Source organism: Histoplasma capsulatum, assembly GCF_000150115.1.
Source record: "Histoplasma capsulatum G186AR genomic scaffold supercont2.1, whole genome shotgun sequence".
NCBI lineage: Eukaryota > Fungi > Ascomycota > Eurotiomycetes > Onygenales > Ajellomycetaceae > Histoplasma > Histoplasma capsulatum.
Window position 1 is genome coordinate 341348 of NW_025544801.1, and position 25387 is coordinate 366734.

Sequence of the window (25387 nt, forward strand, 5' to 3'; positions counted from 1 at the left end):
CGTCTGGCAATTATATAATTTGTATGTATATATCTGTGTCAAACCAAACCAACTTACGTTCCGAGAGAAAAGGCTGGATTCATCAGAAACTACCAAGAATTTGCTGGCCACTCTCAGGGACAAGCAATCAATCATGAAAAAAAAAAAAAGAAAGAAAGAAAGAAAGAAAGAAAATGAAAATGAAAATGGAGCGGCAAGGAAAGAAAGAAAGAAAGAGTATATATACATTCACACCACCGCACACAAACCTAACACCCCGTCAAGCGACTCATCCCAACTCTCCATCAATGACGCGCAAAACAACTCCAACGACGCCGTATCCATTAACTCCTCAATCTCCCTCCTCACTGTGCCCACTGGCTCTGCCTCCCCCACCGCATCCCCATCATCATTATCGCCACCATCACTGTTATATCCGTCGTTCTCAAAGCCATACTCCCCCCTTACCCACTCCACCAACTCCCCCAACATTCCAGACTCGGCTATTTGCATCTTCAAAAAGCGCGTGTTCCGGCGGATAACGTCGACGAGCTGCTCAACGAGGTTGTGCAGGTTTTCGACAGTTTCCTTTGTTGGGAGGGGTTGACTTTGGTGGGCTTTTTTTGATTTTGTGGCGGGGGAATCCGATTTTGCTTTTGTTGTTGATGATTGTGAGGAGAGAAAGGTGAGGAATAACGTGGTGGCTTTCAGGGTTTCGAGGAGAGAGATTGTGGTATGGAGATAGAGCCATGAGGGGGCGGTGGAAGATGGAGTGGTTGCGGGTTGTTGCTTGATAGCATATGCGAGGGGTATGGTTGTTGGGAGGATGGAAGTGGATGTGGGTGTGGAGGATAGAATGGTTAGCTTTTCGGTTAGGAATGATTCAAGGGTAACAAGGTGAGTCGTTATGGGCGTTGGTGGAGAGGATTGTTTGGTGTCGGTGCTGGCTAGGGATGCGAGGGCTTTCAGGAGAGTGAGGTGGATGTTTGTATTTTCTATTTCAGCGGCAGTGAGTTCCGTTTCTGGGAGAGGGATATCAAGGTCGGGGTCAAGGTAACGCGATAGATCAATATTTGACAGTGTTGATGTTGAAGATGATGTCGTCTTTTTGGTGGTGCTATTTTTTATTAGGAAATCGAATAGGACGTCGGTTATGGTCATTGCTTTTACTGCTTGGGCCTATTATTCATTTTCAGCCAGGCATTAGTTCCACTGACTAGTAAACCGAGCAGAAATGTTGATTAAAACGAACATACCCCTGGCTTGGGTCCGAGCCGGACTTGTTCTTCAAAGCTGGGTTTGCCAGGAAGCTCACAGTTCGGAAAGCCATCGAAGTTGCGCTTGTCAACAACTGGGTCAATGTCGGAGACTAAATATGATATAAATATTGTTAGTTTTATGGTGGATATTCTTGGGAGGAAAATATCACATAGACTTTGAACCTTACCAATATGATCATATTGTCCCACCGAATCGCCACCAACTAGTCGCCCAATCCTCCGGGTTTCCAATGCCCACATCCTTCTACAGATGCTGTTTTTAAGGCTCTTTTGGAGATCAATACTTCCAGCCACATTAACATAGCTTCCATGTTCTAGGCCAACGTTTCTCGAATACTTAGTCGCAGTTTCAGAATTTCGATAAAAGTTCAATGCATGCCTCATGGCACTTTGAGGATCGTAATCCTTCACCTCTAATCCTTCGTACGGTGGAGCAGCATGAGGGTGCGTCGATGCGAGGCGGGTAAAGAGATTATGTGCTACCGTTTCATATTGCATCTGCTTCAGAGACAATCTATGGAACGACTTTAGAGCCAAGGAGCCCGCGCCCAGGAGGAGGTATATCCGAACTAAAAGGAGTAGAGCTTCATAGTTATGTGGTGACTTGAGAAGCAAATTCTCTATCAGTGCAGCGGCTTGGATTAATGCGGGATGAGGAGCATCACGCTTAGACCCAATATTTGTTTGGTGGAATCTAATTAAGGCCATGACCGCTAGAAGACAGAGATCGTCACTTGGCTGGCTCTCGATGGTAGATGGAGCTGAGTGCTGGCTAGGTCTATCGGTATTTCGGTAAATACGAAGGCACCGAGACACGAAATTTTCGACCTTCTGTACTGAGAGTTTTTTGTCACCCTCGAATGACAACTGGAAACAGTATTCATATTTTAGAGCATTGATAGTCGCAACGCCTTTGAAAGGGTCGGAAACCTATAATATAAACCGGCTTAGTGTGGTGTCACAAGAAAGCCGAAAAGGAAGGACATTCTGTCTTCACCTCTTTCTGATCATCCACACTCTGATCTGCAATAACCTTCTGAGAAACATGAAATTGAAATTCGTCTTGCATCGACCGATCAAGTTTAATTAGATACTTGCACAGGTCGTGGAAGCAATAGAGCTTAGTGCAATTACGATCAAAATACTCTCTGCATTTGGCGAGAAGGTTTCCCGGAGATAGTTCTTTGATCGTAATCAGCTGCTCTGTCAAGTCAAGGGCCGCCAACTGGGCATTCCGTGATTTCGGTTGCCTTTTAATGTAAGCAGCGATAAATTCCTGGGTTTCCCGTAATATCCTTCAAAAAAATAAAATTTGTTGTCAGCCTTTTGTGAGTAACAAAGTCTCATGTGGACGATTAGCACGTACTCTTTGTTATCCAATTTCTTAGTGGCCATGAGAAGGAGGCCCCAAACTTGCCAATCATCTTTCTCTTGGGCTGCTGCTGTTCTTGAACCATTTGCAAGGTCAGCCGGAAGGGCAAGCAGCTCCCGTGTATATGACAGCGCTTCATCCCACAATGTTGCATTCTCGAGACCTGCAATTTTCGCACGAACAAATGACCAATCATTCTGGCAAATGCGGGACTCTATGCCTAAGTGCTTGCTGTTAAGGAAAGAAACAATTTCTTCGTGCTGCCCTTGTGTTTCAAAAATCTTGATCAATAGGGAGAATTCTTCAGAGGTTTGAATTGCTCTTGATGGGCTTAATAGCTCTTTCTATAAGGAATGAAAGGAAAACGAATGAGCCTCGCAGGTTTATACTCGAGAAGAAAGGAGGTCAAGTATCCAGAGTGGTTTATTCATACCGGGTCAGTTGGCACATTTGAGGCAGCTTTTAATATCATACGGTAAGCAAGCGTGCCAAAGAGTTTGCGGTCCATTTCTGAATTCGCAGGGTCGATGGCGATGAGGTAGCACATGAATGTGGCCCAGAAGTAGTATTTGCGCTCTTTGGGGAAGTTGTTTTGCAAGCTCATAGCTGCCTAGGGATGGGTCATGTCAGTTTGGTTCCTCCAACACATAGACGAATATATATAATAATTGATTCATATGAATAAACTCGAAGAGAGGATGTCTTTGGGGGCCAGCGTATAAGAATTGGGTTTTTTTTTCCGGACCTTTTGTGCAGTTTTCCAGTCGCCCTTCTCCAACGCTAGATTAAACCATCTCAATTGAATATCTAGCGCTTGTGGCTTCGCCTTTGCTGCCCTCTCCCATATCGCGCGCGTCGTTTCCACATGCTCATCAAGGCCCTTAAGAGTGGTATACAGAATATTCAGCGCTTCTATATCGGAAACAGGGGGTTCCGTGCGGCAGAGCTCGAGGGTCTCCGAAATGCCCCGCCGCCGATGAACGTCGTCTACATGGCTGAAAAGAATATACGCTTTCCACGCCTATGTATATCAGATACAAACATATATAGTCACATTGTATTAGTGTTTTAACAAGAGCAATGAACTTGCAAGATACTATGTCCAAACTAACCCTCAGGAAATGCGAATCCTCGCCCTTCTTTAGTCGCTTTTCACAGAGCTGCAAGGCCTGTTTGAGATTCTGTCCGTCGATGGCATCTTGGATCTGCTTGTTCCGGCGCTCGAAAACAGCGGTGGCGGACATGGCGAAGACCAGTCGGGTAGAGCTGCTGTGCGAGGAAATCCAGGTGGGAAGATGTCAGTCAGGCGGGGCTAGCTTTGGTGGGAGATCGGCCGATGTACTCTTCATACATAATTCCGCGGAAAGATACAAGGTCGCGGCTAGCCGAGCAACTTGCCTAATGAGGCCTAGTGTACTATCTTAAGCCCCATATCATTAGAACTTAGACTATTCAAGCTTTGTCCATACAATGAATTCAGATGAGAACGCCCGAAAGCTTGGTGCTATTGTCTACAGCGAATCTCTCACTTTATGCAACGCTATTCCCCGGCTTGATCATTTAAACAAGTGAAACTCCTATTCTCCAACCAATATCAGCGACGTGGGGCTGCCAACATTCCAACACCCGATGCAACACTAGAATCCCATTTCATTCTTGTAAAGCCACCCTGCGGGGGCACCTTCGCTGGTATCCAAATGATGTCTTTCTGCCGATCTGGTACATACTTATAAAAGACATGGCTATTCCATGCACTCGTCAACAAAATCTTGAAATCACAACCATGGTCTTTGGTCCATTGCACCATGGACATGAGTTCTTGGACTGCATATTCTCCTTCTTCCTGAAGCAAGCCGTTCTGTTCATATACGGTAATCGCGTCAAGGACGCAAAAAACCGTTACATGCGGTGGCAGTTGAGCGATCATCATATGGAAAATCTGACAGAGGCTGCGGATGTCATCTTGACCTGTTCGTTGGATTTGCTTGATGACGCTCATTCCAAAATCGGGGTAGGCAATGAGGAGTTGACCGATCAGGTTTCGCATCATTCCGCTGACCCCATAGTCGGGGTCGTCTGGGCGTATGTGCTCTGCACAAAGAAAAAATAAGGCAAAGATATTTCTGGGATAATGCGGATCTATGACATCTGACTGGATCGAATGCGTTAATTTTGCGGAAATGAAAGACGTCGACGCAGCCTTCTTGGGGTCATTAAAATTGACCAGGAGAGCCGAAGAACTGGACTCGGTTATCCAGGAATGCAGCTTCGGTGATTGCATGACTGCAACTGCACGATCTTGATCGCATCGTGGCAACGCCCAGATGGCTTCAAGACTTGCATCAATGTCATTGCGCACAACGGAGCTTTCATAGTCAAAGTCCGATAGCAGTTCATTTTTCGCATCAAGGTAATCTATGGCCGTAAGTGAGTTTTGATTCCTGTATATTTGAAATCATTTCCCCCTGATTCCGTACCTTGCACTAGATTGGCTTCCGACACTGCCCTGCGCAACGGAAGCATTGGCCCTCTGACTAAATAAAGGTCAGCTAAATGAGCGGACGCTGAATTCCTGCCTATATATTCAACTAACCATCCTGTATTTTGAAATCCATTCGAGCATTGCTGCTGAGAAACCCAGCAAGGACTCTACGCAGCTGCGAAACCTCATTGCTTATCAGTTTGACCTCTCGATTCACACCTCCAGCTGCCAGTTTGAAATCATCCCGGAAATCCTGAAACTCATTTCTCGACTGGTCAAAGTAGCCCAGTACGATTTCACGGTGTTTGCGCGATTCGTCACCTTGGTCCATTATCAATTTCCTTGCATTCATAATCGCATCATACGAACATAACTGAGCCACCCGTTCAAACTCTTTAGCTTCGTCTCTGACGGCTTTTAGGAGATCGCTCAGTTCCTTTTCGTAGGTATCTTGTTTGAAGATGCTGCGGAATAACTTTTCTAAAACGCCTGTAAGCCTAAATAGTCAGCGGTTCGTGCGCTTTATCGGGAGCACATACTCGATGCTTTTTCCTTATACCACACAACGATGTGGTGTACGGCGGCTATTGTAGCGGTATAGAGAGCCGCGCTGGATCGACGCAGGTCATTCGACCTTCGGAAGATACCTAAGGCTTTATGTGTGCTCGACATGAGGAGTGGAATCTCCGTTAAGGCGTCGCTGATGTCGGTTCGAAGATCGTGCATACGTGCCGCGGCCTAGCAAGTTTTAGTGGAGAACACTCTGGGGCAAATGAGGACGGTACAAACCCCTAATATGAGTTTGAAACCTGCGCAAAGCAGAGAAAAGTAATGCGATTGTGACGGCAGAATACTCGCCCAAGCCCTAAAGGCTTTGTGGTTTTTTCCGAAGCTACGGAGCCCTTTTCTTATCCCCCCCCAAAATCCAGATACGTCGTTGTATTCATCTGATGCATTTTTAATCGCCTGCAGAACTTCCTCCCACGTGTGTACCGATTTTGTTGTGACGTCGGTCTGGAATTTCGACCCGGCAGTTGTACTTTCGTACTCTTCCAATGCCGTTTTGAAGCGTTTATTTTCTGCTTCAACATCTATGTACAGATCTTGCCTGCATGCAAGGTCAGCTCAGAAAAAGCGACCAGAATATGTGGGAATAACGGTGCAGCATACAGCGCATCACCCTCATCATCCGATTCAATCTGCTCATTTATCCCATTTTGGCTTTGTTGTTGAACGAGCGATATGTCTGAGGTTGTTCCTGGAGCCGTGGGAACCAGCAACATATCGCTGGTCGCCTCTCCGTCATCTCTTACTGCTTTCAGAGCAGGATGCGAATCACGGGTAAGCCTTTTTCGCAGATACAAGTCTGCAAGCCCACCAAGGCGTCGACGGGAAGGAGGAGCGTCATGACTATTCGTACTATTGCTGGCTTCACTGGCTGTAGTTCTAAATTTAATTGATGGCATTTTGGGGTCCGGAGCCCACGGCTAATGTAATATCGGTAAAGAGTGAAATGTCGTTCTTCACAAACAATATGTCAATTTTTTTTTTCTTTTCAGGATTTTGTGCTTGCGGCACCAACCTCGCGGGGTTGATTGAGGGGTCAGTCAGTATCTTGAACTTGACGCACGGAGCCTCAGATTTGTCGGATGTGTTTTGTCCGCAAGGCTGAACAAGGCTCGACAAGGCTCGGCGACGTTCAACACGGCATTCCTCCATGCCAGACTGGATTGAAATTCCATGTGGGGATTGCACCATTGAGCATTGGATAAATATGCAGAGTTATCCCACGCTAGAAACAAAGGGGTCGTGGCTCCAGCGAATAACCTGCAGCCCAAAATTGGTCTGCTCCATGAGCTTGAGGTTGCTAACTTGACCCCGCACCTGGATCTTCAAGAGCTACAAATTTATGAAACTGAGCAGAAATCCCTCGAATTATCTGGGCAATTTTATGCAAAATTAAAGCAAGTAAACAACCATTCACTTGTGTTTCTGACATTATACTCCGACTCTCAATTGATCATGTCAGCTGCCATTCATCCCGGCCCAGAAGGGTCTTCAGACGTTTCGAGCAATGATGCAGATGGTGAACTTAATGGAATTGCAGCACCTCCTACACCCGAAAGCGAGAGGACTAAAAGTGAATTGGAGGCGCATTGCGACCAGTGTCAATCCGCTCCAGTGGACAACGATTTGAAGCATATACTTAAGACCTTGGCAGATGGTCAAAAGGAACTACTTGCCAGAAAGAAGAGGTAAGAGCATTCTCCAATTCCTTGGAGAAACGTTTGCTGAACACCCAATCCGCGCCAGTGACGACGATTCAACCAAGGATCTTGCAGCTCCAAAACCGAAAGACCCAAAGGATGAAACGGATCTTCAAGAAATTGCTATCAAGCGAGTTTCACCAGGAGATTGGCGAAAGATCAAAAAGGAGGGTAAAATCGATCTTCAGCAGAGCGTCCTTCTTGTTTCCTCGAAAGCCAATGCGAGAACTCGGCTACGGAGACAGGGTTATAAACTATCAAGGATGGCGGAGAAGAAGCCGTCTGAGAACACTTCTGATCCAAGTAGTGATGACCCGAAACAATTAGATATTCCATTTCGCCTTGCCATCAACTCAACCTACCTCTTAGAGGTATTGAGTCAGTTCGTTGGTGAGAGCTTCACTGCCGCGCAAAACGTATTTGTCCGCCCGTTCAAGTACCTCGTCATGTACGAATCCGACATTAGACAATTCGTCAAGGATGCCGAAATGGCCTACGACCAGGCCGCTTCTAGGCTTGGAGAAACAACACAGGAGAACCCTGTTCCTGATGTCAATATAACTAGCAAAGGAGCTGAAAAAAAGGACACTAAACCAGAACAGCAAAGCCCGGTTCCTGTCACCCAAGTCGAGGAGACAAACAACGCTAGAACAGCAGCAACGCGGGCGAGACGAGAAAGGGATGAGCTTCGTTGCCTGGTGGAGTTCATGGATACAGATTTGCACGATATATTTGAGGTTAAACGACGAATATCCAACGGGGACATCACAGAGATTGCCTTTGAGCACCTATGGCTATTGTTTAAACCGGGAGATGTCGTTCTCGGTTCAAGTTCGGATGACAATCAAAGCATTCGTCAGGCTTATCGTGTTTTGAACATCAGCGGCGGAAGGGCATACTTCGATAGCGGCTACAAAGCTTCCTTCGTTGGTATAATTGACCATATCGGGGATTCAGATTCGGAAAACGAAGAGAAGTGCCGTGACGCTATCAAATGTTCCGGCATGGACACGACATGTTTTATCGTTGACGCTTTCTATATCGACTTCGATGGGACCAAATTTGGGCCCCGATCGAAAAGATTTGCCATTCCACCTTTCAAAGGTACGAAGCCTATCAGATCTCTGATACCTTTTCCGCTGCTTCCTGGGCCAGAAAGCGAACAAATAGAGCGGTCGCTCATCCAAAGAGGGCGGCGTTTTGCGGAACTTGTCCCTGGGACCCATAAAAAATACTCAGGAGCCACAGTCCAGGAGGGCAACCAAACCACCAAAGGGTACAACAATTGGATGATAAAAGAAACCGAGGTTAGCACTGCCTCCTTCCACATTTCAAATTCGTAAAAGCCAGATATTGACACGATAATAATAAAATAATAGTTGCATAGCGAAATAGTGGTAGACCAAGCAGCGGGGGTTGAGCACTTTAAACAAAAGGTGTACCGATTTGGGAGAAGCTTGAAATTTGGGTCTGGCGCCATTGCTAGAGCAACTCCACAGGACAAGAGGGAGACGTTCGATCCGCTGCCTGATCAAGAGGACGGTGATTGGGTTACAGACGTCTTTGACGACTCCAAATTCGAAGAAGATCGTCAAAATGAATTCCGCCGAACCACCGACCTTCTAGGCTTCCGAACTTTACAGCAGAAACCCATTCCGAATGACAATCTGATGCTTTTTCCTTATCGAGCTTACGGATACGGTCTCCTTGATCATAAGTGGCTTCCTCTTGATATCAATAAGGTCGAAGATTTACCAGCAACGGGGGAAGAGGTCCAACGGGCGAGGTTTGAGGATCTAGTTCTACCAGAGGGCCACCGAATGCTACTTCAAGCGTTAATTAAAAACCAGGTCGAACAGCCCAAGAAAGAAACGGTCAATCCCGATGGGACAAACGGGCCGCTTTCCATGGACGCTGTTCCGGGTAAAGGCAAAGGGCTTATCATCCTTTTGCATGGCGCCCCTGGAGTTGGCAAAACATCTACGGCTGAGTGTGTAGCCGCCCAGTTAAAACGGCCATTGTTACCGATCACCTGCGGAGATATTGGCACTACTGCCCAAACTGCAGAGGCGACCCTCGAATCATTTTGTGTTTTGGCCCACAGGTGGAGGTGTGTATTGTTGCTCGACGAGGCGGATGTTTTCCTCGCGAAAAGAGAAAAAGGGGATATAATACGCAACAGTCTTGTTTCCGGTATGTTTCCACATGGGGGAATTTATTGACGGCAACAGGATGGGCACTAATCGTTATATAGTCTTCCTCCGGGTTCTAGAGTATTACTCTGGGGTCATCATTCTGACAACAAATCGCGTTGGCGAATTCGACGAAGCCTTCAGGTCCCGCATTCACATGAGTCTCTACTACCCAAAACTTGACGAACTTTCAACAAAAGAAATTTGGGAGAAAAATCTTGGGCACATCATGAAGAACGGCCGCGATATCGATGTCGAGGATGAAAAAATTAGGCGTTTCGCTAATAAGCACTGGCAGGAGAATAAGTATAAACCCTCCCGCCGCTGGAACGGTCGACAAATCAAAAATGCTTTTCAGACCGCGTTAGCTCTTGCAAATTGGGACTTCCGTGAAGGGAAAAAGAGCGCCAAGCTTAAACGGCCATTAGTCAAGGCGTCGCATTTCATGCGCATAGCACAGACCAGCGCCCATTTTGACGACTATATTAGTAACATCCATGGGATCCAGGAGGAAGACACGTACGGGATCCTGGCCGAGCGAGAGGAAGTTCGCAAGGACAATTACGAATCACCTTCCGGAAAGCAGTCAATGCAAGGTGGCCGTTCCAAGAGGAACCCACCACCGCCTCGTCGTGGTATCAATAGACGCAACTCTGGATTACCGCAGGGTCGAGGCTACGACTATGAGGAAGACGACGAATCCTCAGAAGACGATATTGAGCGCTTAAAGTTGAAGCTAGAGCTCGCAAAGTTGAAAAGCAAAAGCACGAAGAGCGACAAGGTGGAGTCTGGCGAGTCTAGTGATGAAGATGAGGACGAAGCTTGGTAATTTCCAATGCCGTCGCCATCTTCAAGAGTGCGAAAATGCGTTCTTTTAATACACTCCAGAAATGGTGACCATCATGGTAGAGCGTGTAAAATTTCTGAATATTGTAAAAGTGGAGTGCTAGAAGGGTCCAACAATGATGAATAGAGTCAAAGAAGCTAAGCCCCTGAGCGAACCAGACAATTAGCTATCGTTTGACACTGAATGGAAAGCCGTTAATTTAGAAGTTGTTGCGGGAAGCCATCCATCGAAAGATGGTACTTAGGACTGACGGGTCGAACAGGAGGGTATATTTAATTTAGGTCTTGGGATGGGGGCGAGGAACTTCGCGACACGTCGAAGGAAGGATGGATTGCTTATTAGTATTACCCCAATTTATCCCAGCTGCAGCTCCAAAAACAACAAAACGAGTTCTTCTATGAAAGAGCTGTACATCCAAGTCTGCTACTTTGAACCCGAGTCTGCTAGGACTCGTCTTGCATGTGCCATTCCCCACATCTTCAACCCCAGAGTCCATCCTCCACAAATTTGTTATATGGTAATATTATCTTTTTCCCATTAAAAGTGAAATATTTGGTTCACTTTCACGCCACACTCATTATATATGCTGTGGGCGTAATTCTAAGTTTGTATCGTGATTCATTGCAATGTTCGTTCCGCGAGGAGTCCAGTATCTCGACAGCTTTTTCTTGACACCCCCCCGCCTTTCCCCAGAGTGTCTCTTCATTCTTTCTTCCTTTTTACTTTCTAAAACCTGTTTCCTCTCCTCTCTATATTGGAGCACAGGTCGTGGGAATGTGGAGAGGTTCTAGGTGCTCTTTTTCCGCTGGGTCATCTGTAACATCACCATGTATATTAGTTCAACAGCTCAAAAAGTTAAGACTACTGGACCTGAATGTCTGAACAGTCACGGATGATCCGCAGGAGCGACCAGAAACAATGCCACTGTTCCCAATGTGTCTGCAGGCGACAGCTAGGGATTGCGAAAGCTGCTAGTCCCCAACCTCAAATCAGACGCGAGAGGTGTAAAAGTTCACATACCCATTCCTTTTTGCAATCACGATATGCCCTAATATACCAAAATTACACCAGTAAGCGCGCCATCCAGCAACATCAATGATGGAAAGAGAAAAAAAAGATACTCAATCGCAAAATCGATTTCTCGCTCTCGCGGCTACCATAGCAGCTTCTTGGGGGCATAATATATGATGACCAAGTTCATGGGGGAATCTTGCTCACTGGAAATAATCACTGCACATCGTCTTATCGTTCCCATTGCGCCGCATGCATTTGATGCTTCGATCCGCAAAGTCCTGACACGGGTCGTAGAACCCGCTTGCCGGTTTGCTATAATACCCAAACATGAAAAAAAAAAGGTGGGTTAGTGGCTGGCAATTAGTCTCCGACAATCCCTCAAAAGAAGAAAGGAAAAGATGCTGGTAGCATTGAGACGTAGCCAATGTAATGACGTGACTCGTAGTGCTGTATGAATCCCGCCCATTCCAGTACCTGAACACACCTGAAGCAGCAGGGATGGGAGGGCTTACTGGGTGAATGCTGGCTTGGCCTTGTCCCAGGAACTCAGGGATTCCTCGCTCACTTTGTTCGCGCTCATCTTGTGCAGGAATTGCCCAGTCTCTGGCTGTCTTGGATGGAAGCGAGGACCATACGGAACCCTAACGAGGGTCAAGTTCGGATAGCGAAACTTCGATGGCAGCCGCTTTGCCGCGCCCTGGTGACTACTATTCTACACTAGGACTAGGTCCGCGTTTAATTGGCTGACCTTCGGCTAGTAGGCGGCTAACGGCTACAAGGTAATAAATTAGTGCAACTTGTTGTGTTCCAGCACATTTCTTCAACGTGCCAAATATATAAATATATTAAAAAAAAAAAAAAAAAAGGAAAGGAAAGGAGAGGGAGAAAGGCCATATTTGCCAGATAGATGGAGATTACTATTGCTTCTGGAGGAATACTTGTTATGCATTCAAACTGGGAACGAACAGAAAAATGACGGTTGCTCAAATTCCCAACCGAGCAATCAGCCAAACGAAAGACCAGCAGCTAGGGCACTAACTATCAAAAACAAGCATGAAAGAAATCCTAAAAGAAATCAGGTCCTCTACGTCACTGTACCCCGATTCCCTCTCATCAGTAAACGCTTTCAGACAGCACACTCTTCCTTCCACACCCCAAGCGACGACTCATTTTTATTACATAATGTTTCAACCCTCTATTGATTCCCCTTGCAGAAACACGCATTTGGCAAAGCTTGAGTATCTTGCATGTCAACAGGGAATGGCGCCGAGTATGAGCCAGAGAAGCACACCTCGCTACCTAAATGTTCATACCTGCCTCATCTCTTCACCGTAATTGGGTTTTTAGACTTGGCCCATGCCTCTCGCGTCGTCCTTGGCGATGTATCCGTGGGAGCCAGCGCCAAAATGACATAGATGACGTACCGACCCTCCTTGTGAAAACGGCCAAAGGGAACTTCAAAGGTCTCGTCTTGGGTAGCTAGAGGCACCGTCATAAAATGGGAGGTCAGGCCGTTGATCGAGCGCCCGGGAGTGTACACGCCTCCCTTGTCATGTCTCCCAACCCTTCTGCATACCTCGAAGCGGTCAGAACCTGTCGCATGGAATACTTTGACGTGGATCTGGGCCTCCACCGGGCACCACGACATTCCATCCTCCAAGTTCCGCACCCTGACAATCATGGGACGTTGGAAGAGATCATTTTCACGAATCTCCTCTGGTGGCTCGACGATGAATTCGACTTTGTAAGCTGTGCCATGATGGCTATCGTCTAGCTCTTGTTCTTTGAAGATGGATGTCGGTATGGGATTGTCCATTTCACTGCCATGCAACATCTTTATTTCGGAGGAAAGGGGTTTGTCTTAGGAAGCATAAGATGGTAAGACGACCAATAACAGCGTGATGTTGGATAGTTACGGAGTTTCTTCAGCCGCTATGAGCTTTTGAAGGTGATGTTTGAAATATAAAAGCGGCATAAAATGTAGATAAGAAAGGGCAGCAGGCCTGAGTCCATAAACAAGAGGCCAGCTGAGGGCGAGATTAACCAAGAGTTGGGTGAATGGCTTAACGATTATGAAGAGGGCATCGAAGGACGCGGGTTCCATAGATTGTGCTTGTTTTCCCGATGAGAGGCAAACAGGGTCGACTTTGAAGGGGAATAAGTTGATATTTGTTTGACCATCCAATCCTACCAGAACAATCGAGGTTCGGGAAGCAAGCGAAATGACACTTTCGGTGGAATTCCATAGACCATGTAGGCAAGTTCAGTGATAGCGAAGAGTCTGTATACTCAGCTATAATGGCAGGATTCCCTGCATGAAGAACATAATAGTGTAGGGAAGCACCTGCCCGGGAGTTCCGTTAGTTAACATGAGGTTAACCTCAAAAGCCCCTGCGGCCTTGGGGAGGAATCCGGACACGCTGCAGTGCTTTAAGGCAGGGCCTTAAGATGTCATTTGAATTCCCATAGGCATGGGGAATGACAATCCGGCACTGACCATTTGCCCCCGCAACACAGAGCAAGAAGGACAGACTTGCTCCAACATGAAGACACAAAGCGGAACAAACATCCTTCAGCTGTCTTTCCTGGAATCTCCAGAGGCAGGAGTAACCTCCATGCGCATCCGCCATTGCGGTGGGCTTGAGGGAAGGAATCAGCCACTGCTACATGGTGAGTATATGTAGACTTCCATCACCATGCCGTGCACAATACAAATATTGTAGATTATAGACCAGAGGAACTTGAAAAATTCTGATAACCATGATGTTATCTTGAGAAGCCAGATATCCTCGGGCTTGCTAGTATTTCTTGATGCCGTTGGAAGAAGAACGATTGACTGCTCATACACAAAGCAGTTAGTTATCTTACCCCTTGGTTTCAGGTCCGTTCTTCAACCTTTTTCCATAGAAGGGGGTAAACCTCCAGCTATCAACCAATTTTAATTATAGTTAATTAAAGTTAATTAATTTATAACTAGGAACTAATATACAATCTCCTAGAAAATTTGACTCCTCTAACAGATATATTTGAATTACTAGCTGTATTTTTTAGCCCTCTATGAGACAAGCAATACTAACATTCAAATAACTTGCTTAATACTTAGACTTTTTTATATATAAACGCGAATTTTTTAAAGCCAACTATGTAGCTCCATAATAGTTGTTAAATTTCATTAAAAAAAAACGGTCCTATTAATGACAATACAGTAATCATAATAAAGAGAGGTGTGGGACTGGTTGGGGGGGCCCTTGGTGCCTAACTTGACAGCTAAGCTTTAGGCCTCAAGCCTCTCTTTTAGGGGACTTGCCCACTGGTAACTAATCGTTATATAAGTTCTAGTTAGCCCGTGCAAGGATGCTTGGTATATTCCAATGCATCTTGTGACTCAACATATATTAGAGATTGTTAAAATCCGGAACAGTATGATCTATTAAATGGCTGGATACATATAAATTACCTGTTATATATACATTCTACATAATTGATGTTGGGATTTATGGATCAAATCAAAGCGTTTTCGTTTTATTATTATGCAAAATGGCACACTGGTTCTTGGGCTCGCCGTTTCAACCTACTGACTGATTGATAGCTTAAAGTTTCAGTTATCATGCTGAGGTTGTATGGGAATGATGTAAATATAGTCTCGCCCCGGTGGCCCGCTAGAGCAGCCGAGTTCCAGGCAAAAATGGGATGGAGAGAATATTCACGGCCCAAGCCATAACCGCTTCCATCCTCCCTCCATCCCCCAATCGAGTCAAAATTTCCATCAAGCTCCCGTTGGTCCCGGTTTTGATGGGGAAGCGTTAGTTTACGTGGTGGGGAAAAGTAAAAAAAAGCAAATAACAACATGGAACAGACGAGAGTGTCTCTATGAGTCGGGACCATTATGCTTATTTTTGTATTTTGGTTTAAGTTCTTTCTGCGTTCCGCTGTAGAAAACTACCCCTCTCCGCTGTTTATTTGATTTTTTGATTTAACACCATTATATCATTCGCCCTCTCCCTGCCGAAACATTCGCTTTCTCCATTTTCCGCCATCAACTTCCATGATCTAGGTGATAAAGTAGCACATCGGCATTTAGACCCATGTTTGCCGTCACTGCTTTCGTAATTCCTGCCAACTTTGCTCATCATATCCAGACAACCCAAAAAGCATAATTTCTTAACGAACCAAAATAGCCGTCTCATCTTGCAACCTTGAATCATTTCCTCTTTGCAATAACAAATATTAGATCCGTCCCGTTTATGATCTAAAACGTTGGCGGATGAGTGCTGGGTGATCACAGGTGACCATGTGTCGAGTAATCAATCGCTCACCGCACGCCGATTGTAGAGATCATCATCAGCTGGTATAATCCGCCGGACATGGAAGGGTATGCTGAGCGTGGTTTTAAGTGTAAATGCGTGACTTAGACCATCCTGACAATAGCAAACCCGCCTAGAGACCGCGGTCTGGACCCTTCCAGCGACCCAGCTCGTTGCTGCCCAGACAGTGTCAACTGTGATTCATAACTCCGTGCCAAACCAAACAAAGCAACAATTTCCATCTCAGGCTCGAGACGCAGGAGGTGGCGGAGAGATCCACTTGCTGCATCATGTCATGAGCTATTGATGTGGTTTGATTGATATGCTGACAACCTTGCTCAGAACCGGAACTTCGCGCTTTTTCCGCCGGGTCACACATTCTCAAACATAATTTTGCGAGGGAGATCATTCTGTCAACCCCGATCTTGGTAGTGCAAGAACCCGCCGCGTGGAAATGTATACCCCACGTAGAATAGATCTCTGCAGATTTCGCTGTTGCAGGCATGAATAAATGGCGGTCATTGCCCGACCTTCGTTCCTAGGCAGATTCTGTGCTGGAAAGTGCATTGGCCACCCCCAACTATAAATATCCCCTTCGTTCCCCCAAAACCCTTTTTCAAGTCAGTTCTGAGGTATTTTTTGTTCAAGGAACGTATCGTTCATTACCTTAAATCCTTAAAGATATTTTTTCGGACAGCCATTTTCACAAAGCTTTGAAAGTTCCTCTTCTGTCTTCTTCCCTCTGATATTTACTCCCTTGCACAATATTCCCAAGTGGTGATAGCAGCAAAAGAGAGAGTGAGTTTTTGCTACCCTTCGTAGAAGTTCGATGAAGGGAAACGTCAAGAGTTTCCCTTTTCGTGTCTGAAAGATGTCGAGTTGCGCTTCCTGCTGTCTATCGTCATCCATCACCGTTATGACCATGATGGACTACGGTAGTACCCCAGCAGACTTGGTCCCAAATTAGAAGCTGTGTCAAGGGGCAAACACTCACCACACAACAAAGAACAGCACGATGGCGACAGCAGATATCCTCTCCCCAAACACTTCCTTCCCCATAGCCCCAGACCACATACCCTCTTCCAGTTACAATGACGAAGGCGACGCATTGCAAACCACCCATGACACAGCAACAGCTTCCCAAGCTGAGGAACCGGTCCGGTTTGATGCCCAAATACATATTCAGTACACACCTCCGCCAAGGGTTCACTCCATGAAGGAGCTGGGCTTTAGTGATGACGTTGGTGTCTCCCCGATCGGGGTTTCCGAGCCATTCTCGCTCTTCTCTCGTGATGCGATTTACCAAATGCGAAAGGAGATCCTCAGTGACAAAGTCTGGGAACGCTATCGCTTCTCCAGTAATCTCGCACAGTGTCAACTGCGCGGGTATGCCGCTGAGTAAGTTCTACCCCTTTTCGCATGTCCAACTTGCACTAGATTAACACGATGAACAAAGATGTGCTCCATTCGTTTATGACGCCTGGAAGAGCCCGGAAGTACTGAAAATCATTTCGAATATTGCTGGCATTGACCTTGTCCCTGAAATGGACTGGGAAATAGGCCATGTCAACATTTCTGTTCCATCCCAGGTCGATAAGGGTCAAACTCTCAATTCCACTGAGGATGATGAACCAATCGTCGATTGGCATACGGATAGCTATCCATTTGTCTGTGTTACCATGCTCAGCGACTGCACGAACATGGTGGGCGGTGAAACAGCATTGCGCAAGGGAGACGGATCGATTGTGAAAGTCAGAGGCCCAGAAATGGTATGCCCACTTCCCTGTTTCTCAGCAGCAAAGACGTCGTGTTCACACGGATACTAATTGTATGTGAATAGGGATGTGCTGTTGTTCTTCAAGGACGATACATCGAACATCAAGCACTGCGTGCTGTGGGCGGGACAGAGAGAATCACGATGGTAACATCGTTCCGCCCGCGCTCGCCAGCCTTGCCAGATGACACCGTTTTGACAACGGTTCGAGCCATATCCGACTTGTCAGAGCTCTACTTCCAGTTCTCCGAATACAGGCTTGAGATGCTTGAGGAACGGGTCCGGATGCAGCTTAAAGAAATCCGCGACCGGAAAAAAGCCAGACGAAACTTCAACACCAAAGGGATGAAGAAATTCCTGGCTGAGCAAGAGAAATTTTTAGCTCACATGAACAAAGAAATTGTTGAAGACGCACTGGTGACGAAGGGCTTGAATTCCGATAGCCATCTGATCTCTGAAGAGCTTAAAGAGCGCCATAAGAAACGAGCTTGCGTTAACGGCCAGTAGGTTGAAAGGTGCATTGGCAAGGATCCTGACACGAAGATCCAATGATTTTGGTCATGAAAATGAGCGTAATTACTTGTCGAAGATCATATCCATGAGTGGTATTTGTTGTGCATATTAAATTTAGGGATAGCTGACTATTGTTTTCGTTCACTATTCCAGAAAGTATTGTGTCGCATTGGGGAGCATTTAGATAAAATTGTTGCTTCGAGTTTTCGAGTTCCAAAATTGGTCCAGAAGTTAATTATAATTTATATAGAGATTCCTGGGATCCTAAATTGAATCTTTGTTTTTCGGTGTTGAACAAAAGTTGCGTCAGGGGGACGTCGGATCATTCATCAGAAATATTCGAGACGGTTGTAGTCGCGTAGGGATTCATGGAAATAAACACAATTAACATGAACGAATAAAGGACAAAATATTATATCTGACGACAAGTAAGAGTATAATAAAAATGAATAAAATGGCAGAATATTGAAGCAAAAATAAAGTGCATAGATTCAAGAATGGTATATATTTCAGTCGTAATTCAATTTCATTCCACATCTCATATGGAGGTTGTAGGCAATATTTCTTGCAGCAACTGAAGAATCTGCGAATAATTCTCCGTTATATATGTTTCAATATCGAAAAAAAAATATCGACACCACCAAGCCAGCCTCATTGCTATCTGAAAGGACGCTCTCGCCAGTCGACAACAGAAAAGATAGCGCGAAGACGGTTTGGCGAAACTATATCAAATGTAAGCCTACGAGCTCAAACAAAACCACGACAACAGGGGGTTTCTGGAATCAAACCAAATATGTCTTCTCTCGTGGGAGACGTATGTTCTGTCTATTTCGGATGTTGATACCAGCCCCCTGATTGCTGGCGTGAATATCAGTTCAACGGGATGTTTTTTTGTTTCAGAGGTAGAAACTGGGGAACCCCACGGTATTTAAACCCCCAAATAACAATAATGGCAAGCATTTCAAATCGGGTAAAAATATCCAAACCTTGGAATTGGCGACGGGTTTGGACGACTGGATTGGTCCATGTTTTCGGGCTGCAGCAAGCTGCGCTTTTCTCGATTGTCCCCACAATACATGACGTATTGTTGCCTAGAACAAGGCAAGTCGAAAATTTGTTCCTGTGAATGTCTTTCGAATATTAAACTGCCCTAGGGTTAGGTAGAGCGTTACCACAGCTGACGGCCGTGCAAGGGCTACAGGCAGTGTCACGAAAAATCAGTCAAGCTAGAATAATATAAAGAGCGATAAAGTAACGGTGTCGGTACGACTCGCATATTGTATAGAATTCGAAACTGCATTCAATAAATGGCAGGGATAGAATCCCAGTCACGATTCTACGCAGAATGAAGAAGAATGAAGAAGAGGTTGAAGACGGAAGTTGTCCTCTTGCTGGAAACCCAACGCAGGAGGAGGAGTCACGTGTGGAGCTTATATAAGGCAGTGCATATCTGTTGGGGGGATTGGGTTGGGTGATTCGTACCCTCTATACCACCATGGCGCTGGTGGTGATTGAGCTCTTTTGCCCTAGTGGCCTAATAGGTTATGAGCCCGTGTAAGCGCGACTGCTACAGGGTGTGCCAACATGCTATCACAGGTTCGAATCAGACCAAGGCCAGAGGAATATCCCTTACTAATGCACATTCTCTTGCCAAGATGGGGGAGATTGGTGGTTAGGCACCCAGGAAGACCCCAGGCCACCAAGGACCAATGGCAGTAGGGTAGTGGAACTTAGGAAGAGCCAGGTTCCCCCAGCTGGCCGGATGGTAGAGTGGGTCCGAGGGGGGGTGTTGGGGGGATTGGGTTGGGTGATTCGTACCCTCTATACCACCATGGCGCTGGTGGTGATTGAGCTCTTTTGCCCTAGTGGCCTAATAATATCACCCCACGACGACGCGGTGACGTCCTCCGGCTCGCTACATTCTCATGAGAAATATAATTTTAATCAGGCCGCTGTTGGCACGATTCAACGCTGGTTAGCATCTTCTTCTGACATGTCCACTGTCTTTCTAGGGGCAAAAAGGTATTACGCCCTCAAACTTTTGTTGTCTCGCAGAACCTTGTCCGTCAACCCAAGGACGCAAAACTTTGAGTGTCTACCTATCCAACACCAAAGATAATCCTCTTGCTGCTCAATACCTAATCCATACCCGTGTGTTGGTCTGCCAAACGGGCACCGGGAACGTAATAGAGGCGTGATGTCAGCCCCATCAACCATTGGCCTCGGTGCCGCATCTACGAATCCTGGCTCCTCGCTCACAACTGACACATCAGGAGTGAGTGAAATAGACTCACAGGATCATTTACTATCATGACTAACAATATAATCCTGTTTAAGCTTCTCCGAACCGTGCAAGGTCATGTTGGTGATATAAGAGCTCTGATATACTGCGGAGTTTGTGTCAAACTGCTTTACGAACCATTCACCCTAGCATGCGGCCATACATTTTGTTACAGTGTGAGCAAAACTCCTGCCTATCCTATGGAATTTCTAGCTAACCCGCTGCAGTGTCTGACACAATGGTTTGTGAGCCACCAACGGAAAAAAACTTGTCCAGACTGTCGAGCTTCTGTCTCAGCCCAACCTGCTCCAGCCTATCTGGTAGGGCCTCATCGGTTTATCATTCCTTCCCAGTTCCTTATCTAACGGTACCCTTTACTAGATCCGTGAAATTGTCCACACATTTATCACCCGAGCGGAACTGCTTGAAAACGATGGAACCACAAAGGAACATCTCTTGAACAAACGCGCGGAGACCGAGAAAATGGAATCGGACAAGTCGAGTACTGACCCAGTAAATGGCGGCCTATTTCAAGGCTGCTTCAAATGTCCTCTACCCTTGAATGAGCCGATCAACGATATCGCAGATGGTGTTACTAGGTGTCCTCATTGTGCCTGGGAGCTCGAAGACGGGGGATGTCTACATTGTGGGTATATGATGGATGGGCTTTCGGACAGTGATTTTTCCGATGACGATGACTCTATTTCAATGACAGATGAAATCGATGACGTCGAGGACGGATTTTCATCAATCGATACGGATGGTATAGCATGGAACGAACTTGACCCTGAGTTACAATATCACATGTACTACCATCACCATTACCATCCCGGATTTCGCCAGACAAGCGACGGATCATCTGTAATGCATAGGAGCACCGATCACAGCGAGGATGAAGATTTACATGATTCGGAGATGTCTGACTTTATTGATGATGGCACAATAGACGAAGGCATAGAAACAGATCACTCAACTGTTGTTGGCGCAACTACCATCGTATCGGACTCTGAGAGCGACCTAGAAGCGCATGTAGGGTCTAGAGCTCTTCGGTCTCGTATCCGGCAAACTACATCTTTTGGTGATGGTGATGATGACGACGACGAGGATCATGATGATGGCAATAATGATGATGGGGAAACAGAGGGGATGATAGATGATGGTGATGATGGTGATGATGATGACGATGATCCGGTACGAGCGCCAACGAGGGCGGTTCAGCGACGGTGCGAGATATCGTCCGCTTCTATCGATCATCCTACTCGTCTCCGGTACCGCGCAACAAACGCTAGCCCAAGGACGTCAGTTAGTGATAGCGATGATGACGAGCATTGTGAAGAAGGTTTTTCCTTTTCAAATGCATTGGATCGTGTTCGCGCGTCGGGCTCAAACGTGCATAGCCCAGAACCTCTCGATGATGATTCCGACGTTCCTGTCGCCCCCATAAGCAGCAGAAGGAGAGGCTCACGGCCAGGCCGGATACGACCAAGCCAGCGCCGAGGTCGTCACCAAGGCCGGGCCCCGGAGATTTCTAACTGAGCCTCTCTACTCGCAACCATACATCATTTTACTGCCCTTGCCTGGCATATCTTTATACTCTAGCCGGGTAAAGGATATAATGAATCATATGCGTCTCTTCAAGTAACGGGGAAGCGGGATACATATGACTCAACCAAACTCTTTGCTCTCGTTCGCTGAGTCGATGTACCTGCGAGCTCTATCCTCTACAGAGAAAAGCCCATTGGGTAGACCGCCATACTTGCGATATTTTCGAGTTGGTATTGTCGTGTCATGATTTCACTGCAATGTACTCTTTGCAATTCAAATGATGGCATGGACAAGTTCTACTCCTTTATTCCTTGGCCGTTCTAACCTCTCTGGTCCGTCAGCACTATACTTTACGACATCCTCCCCTCTTAAGCCAGTAATATGTCGACCACAAGCGCCAACTATTTCCCATGAACTCCTCGCCAATCCTCCCAGGAGTGCTAAATGAATCCGCAACACAACGACCCTCTCTCGCCAGGCAATTCAATATCCCAGGGTGCCTTTACTTTTTCTTGCACACATATTTTGTTGTTTTCTATAGAATGCCTCTCTTTGTGACATCATTTTACAACCCGCCAATTTTCCGACTGATTTCCCTTCCCCACACCAGATGGCTGTCTTTTTAATATCTACATATAATTACCTAAACATCCCATTTCCCCCATGCCCCTATCCTATCCTATTACATTTCCCATTTTTTCCTTTTTTTTCAAAGTATTGGCGCCGTCGTTTCTTTTCAATTGGAAGCACTAAAAAGCGTTTGATTTATGCAAAAAGGTCTAGGTTACCAAAAGACAATAATGAGGTGTCTGGGATGTAGGGGGCGTTTCCGGAGCATACTTATTACATCCATACAAAACGTACAACAAGTGCTTTTCAGGTTTAGCAAGGAGTCCAAGAAAGCCAGGAATAGGTATAGATATCGGACTTTTTTCTTTTCTTTTTCTTTCTTCTTTTCCTTTTGGCAACTTATTAAGTTGTCCCGTATATTCTATTGATATAAGTTTTTAATGATAGTTAGGATAACTATTTGATCTTGCTATCCGAGATTGTTCTGCCTCTTTTTTCTTGATACTGGAGAGGACATAACCGGATTTCCAATGGACACAATCCATTTTTTTAATGGGTTTTGGTACGGTCATTGAACTCAAGTCATAGGCAGAACCGTCTGTAAGACGAATGGGAGTAAAGATGGAGATAGAGAAATAGGAATGGAAACCTCAAGAGAAAACAGCATACGACAATAAGTGAAGCGAGGGGTATTTTTGATATTTTATGCGCGAACGTCTATTTGTACCGTGCACGCACTGGCAACAACAACATTGCAGAAACCATTTTTCGGAAAAGAAACAGAAGAAAAATAAATAGCACGCCCACGCGGTTGTAATTACATGTACAAGGACATAACTAAAAACATGATGGTAATCCTAGCCTTCGTTCGTTCGAAGATCCTACTTCTATACCCCTTTACATACCTCTATTCAAACTGACAAACAACAACCGACGACTTTGCCTCTATTTCAGGCGCCCCCCTCCTCCGTTCTCCGCAAAAACGGCACCTCGAAAACCACTGCCCCATTCCTTCCCCCCAGCCGAGTTCCATTACCATATTTGCCATTCTCACCATTGTCGGTAGGATACTTCCACCGACCAAGTCGATGTTCTTTTCCCAGGGCGGCAACGATGCAGATACCTTTCTGCTCCTGCCCCTGGATTAGGTCTTTTGGGGATGAGGAGTTAGATTTGCCCTTCTTCGATTTCATTTTGAAAGCATTGGCTGGGGCATTGTCAGGAGCTGATCGTTCGAATACGCCAATTCCGTTAACAATGCCCCTTAGGAATGGATTTGGATGAGGACCGTGTTCATCAGATGTGGATGTAGCGACTTCAAGGTCCATGTTGTCATTACCGTTACTGATTAGATCTGTCCCATTGACGTTGGGTTGTGATGGTGATTGAGATGGGCAGCCGACTGGTCCTAGTGGCGTGATCACTCTCTTGTCTTCTGAAATTTTCCAGGCGCGGATCCATCCGTCCCAGCTTCCACTTAAGACAATATCTGTTCCCGGCAGAGTTGTGAGAGCGGTTATCCACCGGGGGTTGGGCGACATGTTCCGCGTATTGTTCTTTGCAACTACAGGGTCCAACTCAGACGATAGTTCATCGAGGGGTGGTACAGGGTCGACCCCGTGGGCCTGATGGATCGTGTAGAGTGGCTTCTTCTTATATATCGACCAGAGCGAGATGGCTCCCGAGTCTGAGCCGGTGACAAAATGTGCAGGCGGCAATACCGCCACGCAATCAATTGAACCCTCAACATACGAGCTGCCCTTTGAGTTGCCACCACGGAAGACGAGTTGTGTTTCGTCAACAACCTTCCATAACCGTGCGGTGCGGTCGCGGGCACCAACGCTGACACACTGGTCTAGCGCCATGGAGTCAACAGCAATGACGTGGTCCTGGTGACCGAATAGGGTTTCTACGTAGGCATGCGCGCCAGGGCTGAGGGACCATGTTTTGATGGTGCGATCGAAGGAGGAGGAGAAAAGTTGTTCGCCGGAGCTAGATGAGGAGATTCGTCGCGTAAATGATAGCCCGCTCACGGAGTCGCGGTGTTGATTGAAGGTTTTCAGAGGGGTGAGTGTCGCCGAGTCCCATATGACTATGCGTCGGTCTGTGCCTCCAGTTGCTACAAAGTCGCCTGACGGAGACACGGCCACTGTGAGGATATTTCCGATGTGGCCCTGAGGCTCACCCCCTTCGTCGGTTTGCTGTAGCCCCCGAATGGATTTGATCTTCTTTGGTTTTTTCCGTTGAGGCCGCTTGGTTCTCGTTGGTTCTCCGTTTTTTATCTGAGCGTTTTGCTCTGTTGGGGGGTTAGGGTATGGGGTCGCTAGCTCCCATTTTATGAGGGTCTTGTCTTTGGAAACTGTATAGACGAAAGGTGAATGTACCGCAATCGCAGTGGTACTTTGCGTATCTGCACGGAAAAAGGAATGTGACGCTGTGGAAAAAGATAACTGAGAGCTGATTTGTCGATATATCCGGCCCTTCGATTCATCCTACACCCATTGAAAATATGAGCAACTGGCAGATATTGAGTAGATAGTTTGTTCTGCTACTGATAGCTTTAAAACATACCACATCCTCTTTTAGTCTCTCCGCAATCAAGTCCCGGTCAATTTCAGCAGCGTCAAAGCCAATCTCATCAACCTCCTCTCTTATATTTTCCAGATATCTCTCCGCGAGTCTCAACCTCCGATCTGCGGCAGTTTCGTTTTCTGACTCTTCCTCTGAACCCTCCTCCTCAATTGAGATTTCACTTTGGGGCAAGTCATCACCATCAGACTCGCTTCCAGATATCGACTCATCTCTTTGGTTTCTCGTGTCTCGCTGGCCAGCATCTTGCGTACCCTTCCCGCCACTTTTTGCTAACGCTCCCCTCTTCTTTGAGGCAGGAGCAGCAACACCATCATCTCTCTTCCGCTTGCGTTGGGATGCCGGTAGCGTAAAGAAAGAGGACATGGCAAAAGCCTG

General features: G+C 46.4%; 9 protein-coding genes across 9 annotated transcripts; 4 read left to right on the forward strand and 5 right to left on the reverse strand.

Annotated features, from left to right (window-relative positions):
* Positions 1 to 228: 228 nt before the first annotated feature.
* On the reverse strand, positions 229 to 3875 carry HCBG_00069 (uncharacterized protein; the record flags this gene model as incomplete). The annotated part of the gene is made up of 7 exons (XM_045427119.1): positions 229 to 1158; positions 1236 to 1348; positions 1427 to 2189; positions 2257 to 2554; positions 2626 to 2975; positions 3377 to 3652; positions 3744 to 3875. The coding sequence occupies 7 exons, from the start codon at positions 3873 to 3875 to the stop codon at positions 229 to 231; spliced, it is 2862 nt and encodes a 953-aa protein (XP_045291094.1).
* A 350-nt stretch (positions 3876 to 4225) lies between these two features.
* HCBG_00070 (uncharacterized protein) lies at positions 4226 to 6579 on the reverse strand (the record flags this gene model as incomplete). The annotated part of the gene is made up of 5 exons (XM_045427120.1): positions 4226 to 5046; positions 5109 to 5207; positions 5653 to 5851; positions 5903 to 6221; positions 6284 to 6579. The coding sequence occupies 5 exons, from the start codon at positions 6577 to 6579 to the stop codon at positions 4226 to 4228; spliced, it is 1734 nt and encodes a 577-aa protein (XP_045291095.1).
* A 556-nt stretch (positions 6580 to 7135) lies between these two features.
* Positions 7136 to 10401, forward strand: HCBG_00071 (uncharacterized protein; the record flags this gene model as incomplete). Its single annotated transcript, XM_045427121.1, has 4 exons — positions 7136 to 7368; positions 7427 to 8687; positions 8760 to 9573; positions 9635 to 10401. 4 exons carry the CDS (start codon positions 7136 to 7138, stop codon positions 10399 to 10401), a joined length of 3075 nt encoding a protein of 1024 aa, XP_045291096.1.
* Positions 10402 to 11206: 805 nt separating this feature from the next.
* On the reverse strand, positions 11207 to 12013 carry HCBG_00072 (mitochondrial cytochrome c oxidase assembly factor; the record flags this gene model as incomplete). Its single annotated transcript, XM_045427122.1, has 4 exons — positions 11207 to 11233; positions 11440 to 11467; positions 11638 to 11745; positions 11946 to 12013. The coding sequence occupies 4 exons, from the start codon at positions 12011 to 12013 to the stop codon at positions 11207 to 11209; spliced, it is 231 nt and encodes a 76-aa protein (XP_045291097.1).
* A 304-nt stretch (positions 12014 to 12317) lies between these two features.
* Positions 12318 to 13267, reverse strand: HCBG_00073 (uncharacterized protein; the record flags this gene model as incomplete). The annotated part of the gene is made up of 1 exon (XM_045427123.1): positions 12318 to 13267. One exon carries the CDS (start codon positions 13265 to 13267, stop codon positions 12752 to 12754), a length of 516 nt encoding a protein of 171 aa, XP_045291098.1.
* Positions 13268 to 13976: 709 nt separating this feature from the next.
* Positions 13977 to 14463, forward strand: HCBG_00074 (uncharacterized protein; the record flags this gene model as incomplete). The annotated part of the gene is made up of 3 exons (XM_045427124.1): positions 13977 to 14103; positions 14164 to 14314; positions 14433 to 14463. The coding sequence occupies 3 exons, from the start codon at positions 13977 to 13979 to the stop codon at positions 14461 to 14463; spliced, it is 309 nt and encodes a 102-aa protein (XP_045291099.1).
* A 1905-nt stretch (positions 14464 to 16368) lies between these two features.
* HCBG_00075 (uncharacterized protein) lies at positions 16369 to 18584 on the forward strand (the record flags this gene model as incomplete). Its single annotated transcript, XM_045427125.1, has 4 exons — positions 16369 to 16535; positions 16749 to 17135; positions 17194 to 17506; positions 17578 to 18584. 3 exons carry the CDS (start codon positions 16753 to 16755, stop codon positions 18016 to 18018), a joined length of 1137 nt encoding a protein of 378 aa, XP_045291100.1.
* A 1557-nt stretch (positions 18585 to 20141) lies between these two features.
* On the forward strand, positions 20142 to 21841 carry HCBG_00076 (uncharacterized protein; the record flags this gene model as incomplete). The annotated part of the gene is made up of 4 exons (XM_045427126.1): positions 20142 to 20299; positions 20362 to 20481; positions 20533 to 20625; positions 20687 to 21841. The coding sequence occupies 4 exons, from the start codon at positions 20222 to 20224 to the stop codon at positions 21839 to 21841; spliced, it is 1446 nt and encodes a 481-aa protein (XP_045291101.1).
* A 1258-nt stretch (positions 21842 to 23099) lies between these two features.
* Positions 23100 to 25384, reverse strand: HCBG_00077 (ribosomal RNA-processing protein; the record flags this gene model as incomplete). The annotated part of the gene is made up of 2 exons (XM_045427127.1): positions 23100 to 24912; positions 24992 to 25384. 2 exons carry the CDS (start codon positions 25373 to 25375, stop codon positions 23371 to 23373), a joined length of 1926 nt encoding a protein of 641 aa, XP_045291102.1.
* Positions 25385 to 25387: the final 3 nt, after the last annotated feature.